Source organism: Impatiens glandulifera, chromosome 7, assembly GCF_907164915.1.
Source record: "Impatiens glandulifera chromosome 7, dImpGla2.1, whole genome shotgun sequence".
Lineage (NCBI taxonomy): Eukaryota > Viridiplantae > Streptophyta > Magnoliopsida > Ericales > Balsaminaceae > Impatiens > Impatiens glandulifera.
In genome coordinates, this window is record NC_061868.1 from 45,182,901 (window position 1) to 45,187,037 (window position 4,137).

The following is a 4,137-nucleotide window of genomic DNA, read 5'->3' on the forward strand; positions in this document are numbered from 1 at the left end:
ATGTGAATGGGGAAATTGAATAAAAATATCAAAGAGTCACATATTTAAAAATTTTGCTTACATAGACCCAAAAAGAACCAATTACTCAATATTTTATAACTGTTAGTATTATTAAATATTTAATCAATGACTAGAGCTTCTAGAAGTGTACACTTTGTTTATAAACAATACTTTAATTTAAAAAATTAACAAGAGTAACCCACTCATTAAGATAGCTCAATTCACACTAATTTCGCATAAAAGAACGGAACATTAATTTACTAAAAATAATTAACCAGATAATTGGAAGAATTTTTTTTTATCAAAACAACTAACTAATCAATTATAAGTTAGCTTATAATTACCTAAATCATTTTTTTTCTTCATTTAGAGGTTTGAATCATTAATTAAACATTTAATAACTTTGAACAAAAACTGTCATTTAACTTGGTTTGCATTGACATTTCAGTTACTAAAAAAAAATCTCACTCAATTAACAAAATAATAATAATATGGCCGTGGAGTTGAATTTTAAGTAGCTTTTTTATTTATTAATTTGTAACCAACATTCAACTAATGCATTAAACATAAGTGACATAATCAAACAATACCTTTATCATGATATTCAATATCAAGATGATGCCATTGATTATTATTGGTTGCCAACTGATCAATTGCTTGTAGTAGTGCTAAACCTTCAACTTAGGTTTATATTTGCTTTAATGTAAAATTCTATTTTGTTATTTTACTTAAAAACAAATTTTATTATTAAACATATATATATTTTTAAGTTCACAATCACAAATTGAACACATATGTGACAAATGAAGAGAAAGAAAAAAAAAAAAACTATAACATTCAAAGCCAAAGAAGAAAGCTACCTTAAGTCAATTCAAATTGTACTTTAATCTATTTTTACTCCCTACTTACCATTTTAATTTCCAAAAGCTTATATTTCTCTAAGCATGATTCATTCACTCTTGTAAAGCATGAATGGACCGATGAAGCTCCTTAGGACTTGGGTTGCAAATGTTAGTTGAAGAGTTGATAACCAAACCTAGAGCCTCGGTGATGATATCTATGTTAGCATCATATTATCGACACCCACTACCTTATCGAGCATCGAGACAATCCATCAAGCACTAGGAAGTGCTCAACCACCTAAGCTCCCCCAAGTAGAAACGAGTCGGATGAAGGTTCCTCCCATATACTCCACGTCCTGGGATGGATATCCTCATCCTCGTTAAAAAGGATATCCTTATTCGATGATGTGAAAAAATGATTAGAAAATTATACAATTTACCATATCCGATTTATGGTAGATTGTTCAAGCTCCATGATGTGCTTGATCTAAAAATCTTGCACCATAAATCATGGTAGCTAGTAGGTACTGCCATACTTGTTTGGCTAATATTAATTGGTTTTAACATAAATTCCTAAATCTTACACCCCCTATATGTGATATTTAGTGACAACCTTTCTGATCACCCATTATTTCAAGAACCTTATAATATTATTTTAATTACATAAAATTCAGAATCATTGATAAATCAAATGACACAAGAATCAGTAAATATAGAGAGTAAGTTAATTACAAAATAAATCCATTCAAAACAAAACCCCTATTGTACATTCAATGGTTCATGTTTATATAAAAAAATTTGATTAAAAAGACATTTAATAATTAACCATGTTTATATCAACATAAATACAAAACCCATTTAATAATGAAATGACATCAATGAGACAATATTTAGTCAATAAAAAAAATATAGAAATATAATTATTATATGTAATAATAAAATAAAACCCAACATATGGCCATCCCTGAATGTTTTTGATCATTTTAACAACGAACATGTAAGAAAATAAGTCAATGTTACGAATACAATTAAAAAAAAAAAAGGTGCAAAATTTACATGTATCATCGATCGTAAAATCATAATGATAAATGAAGTGATGATCATTCATATCCAATAATTTCGATCTACAAAAAAAAATTGCAGCAGCTCGATCATCATCTTCATCATCATCATCTATCAATGGCCCAAGAACATATGATCTCTCTCCACGTACATGATCTCTGGTTTTGCTAATTCATATTTCCTACTTATTATATTGGTGTAATTACATATGCATGCATATATTAATTTATATATTGTATGTAAAAATCTTTTGCTAATCCGAAGAACAAACCCATGGATCCGCCGTACCTCCGTTCCTCTGCGCCGCCGAATTTTCCAGCCGTTTCTCCGGGTTAAAATCCGACCCGTTCACCTTGTTGTTGTTGTTGTGGTTGTATCCGGATGTGCCATAAGATCCCAAATGCGGACCCTGATCCTCAGGCGGTGCAAGGCCGGGAAAGGCGGCGAGATTGCCGGAGACATGATCATGGGGCAACCCGAGTTCGCCTAGACTTGAAGTGGTTGATTGTGTGTATTTTAGAGAATTAGGGTCTTGTAACAGAGTTTGAAGAGGGAAATTGTTTTGTGGGTTCAATGGATTCTTGGATAAAAAACCCAAATCAGATGGATTTATCTGGAAAGTACTCGAAGCTGGTCCAGAAATGGAATTTGATAATGGGTGTTGTGGTTTCTGAGCAGAGGGACGGAATGGATGGTTAAACAGAGGCGAAAGAGCTTCCATAGGTCCTCCTGATGACGATCTAAGTGCGCTACTGAAGATATCAAACCGGCGAGAGTAGGGTGAGACAGCGGTAGCGGAGAACGGCGGCGCCGGAATTCCTGTAAATTCTTGGACCATTTGTCTGAAATTTGACGTGTCGGTTGTGAGAACCGTAGTGGGTGCTCGCCGAGATGCTCTGGTCCGTTTCCTGGATGTTTTGACAGTAGTTGCTTGGTTGTTGTTGTTGTTGTCTGGTAATGGCACAGAGGAGGAGGGACCGGAGCCGCCGCCGGCGCCAAGATTTGGCCTTTGAGGTGGTCTGATAAGAGATTGATTTGAGGAAGATGGTAACAAAACAGAAGGGGGATTATTATTAGCATCGTTGGTGTAGTTTGGGTGGTCAGATCTTTGGTGATGATGCCATAGAGGAAGATCGAGATTGTAGATAGGGTTTGATGAATTGGGGTTAGATGAGTGTGAAAAGGGATTGGGATTGTGGTCAAAGAAAGTGGGTGGTAGTTGTTGTGGTTGATTTGGGTGGAGCGAAAGAGGAGGAGGGTGTTGCGGCGGCGGCGGTGGTGGTTGATTTGATGATGAAGAGATTTGGGGAAAGTGAAAAGATGGGTTCAAAAAGGAAGAGATTGATTCGGTTCTGGAATCGTAATCTTCATCGCCGCCACTTGAGGATTGTAAGCTTCCACTGTTACCAGAATCCATTACTAAATCAAACAAAGCTAGAGAGAGAAAATCAAGAAATAACCATTAAAGATCTTTCTTTTTCTTCTTCTTCTCCTTGTTCAGTTCTAATATGAAAGGAAAACACAGAGAAGAAGAAGAGAGAAAAGGGAGAAGGAAAGGGGAAAGGTAAATAAAGGGGGACTAAAAGAAGAGGAAGAGAGAGAGAGAGGGGGCTGCCGGTAGGTGGCAACAGGTCAAACTCAAATACAGAAGAGAGAGAAACAAACAAAGGTGAAACTAAATTAGTGTGAATGGGGAAGAAGAAGAGGATCAAGATTTATTCTCACAAAATTTAACCCAAATTATACGGCTTTTTTTTATAATAAAATTATATTTTTTTAATTGTTTAATAATTTAATGATGAAACAATCCCCTTTATAATCCCAATTTATTCCATATCACAAATTAAAAGGCTAATTTTAATATATTTGGTATAAAACAGTTGTTGAAACATGAAACTACATTTATTATAAAAACTTTTGACTTTTATTTATCTACATTTACTTTATTTTTTACTTTTACTATATATTAATAAAATTTAAAAATAATATATAATATATGAATGAAAGAAATAATTCATCCTAAAATTGTTAGTATTATTACATGTCATCCAAAATTCATAACAATTATAGATTCAGACAATCATTCAATAAATCTCAATATTACTCTAGATATTAGATATTAGATATTAGATATTAGTGACTCATGAACCATATAAAAAAAAGTAAGGGGAAGCTTGGTACAAATAAGGGAATCGGAATAGAAATGAGATTTATAAATGTGTGGAATGAGAAT

General features: G+C 33.4%; 1 protein-coding gene across 1 annotated transcript; it reads right to left on the reverse strand.

The window, feature by feature from the left end:
- Window positions 1-1,802: 1,802 nt before the first annotated feature.
- LOC124944393 (probable serine/threonine-protein kinase mkcB) lies at window positions 1,803-3,582 on the reverse strand. The gene has a single exon (XM_047484640.1). The coding sequence runs from the start codon at window positions 3,319-3,321 to the stop codon at window positions 2,158-2,160; it is 1,164 nt and encodes a 387-aa protein (XP_047340596.1). The 5' UTR covers window positions 3,322-3,582; the 3' UTR covers window positions 1,803-2,157.
- Window positions 3,583-4,137: the final 555 nt, after the last annotated feature.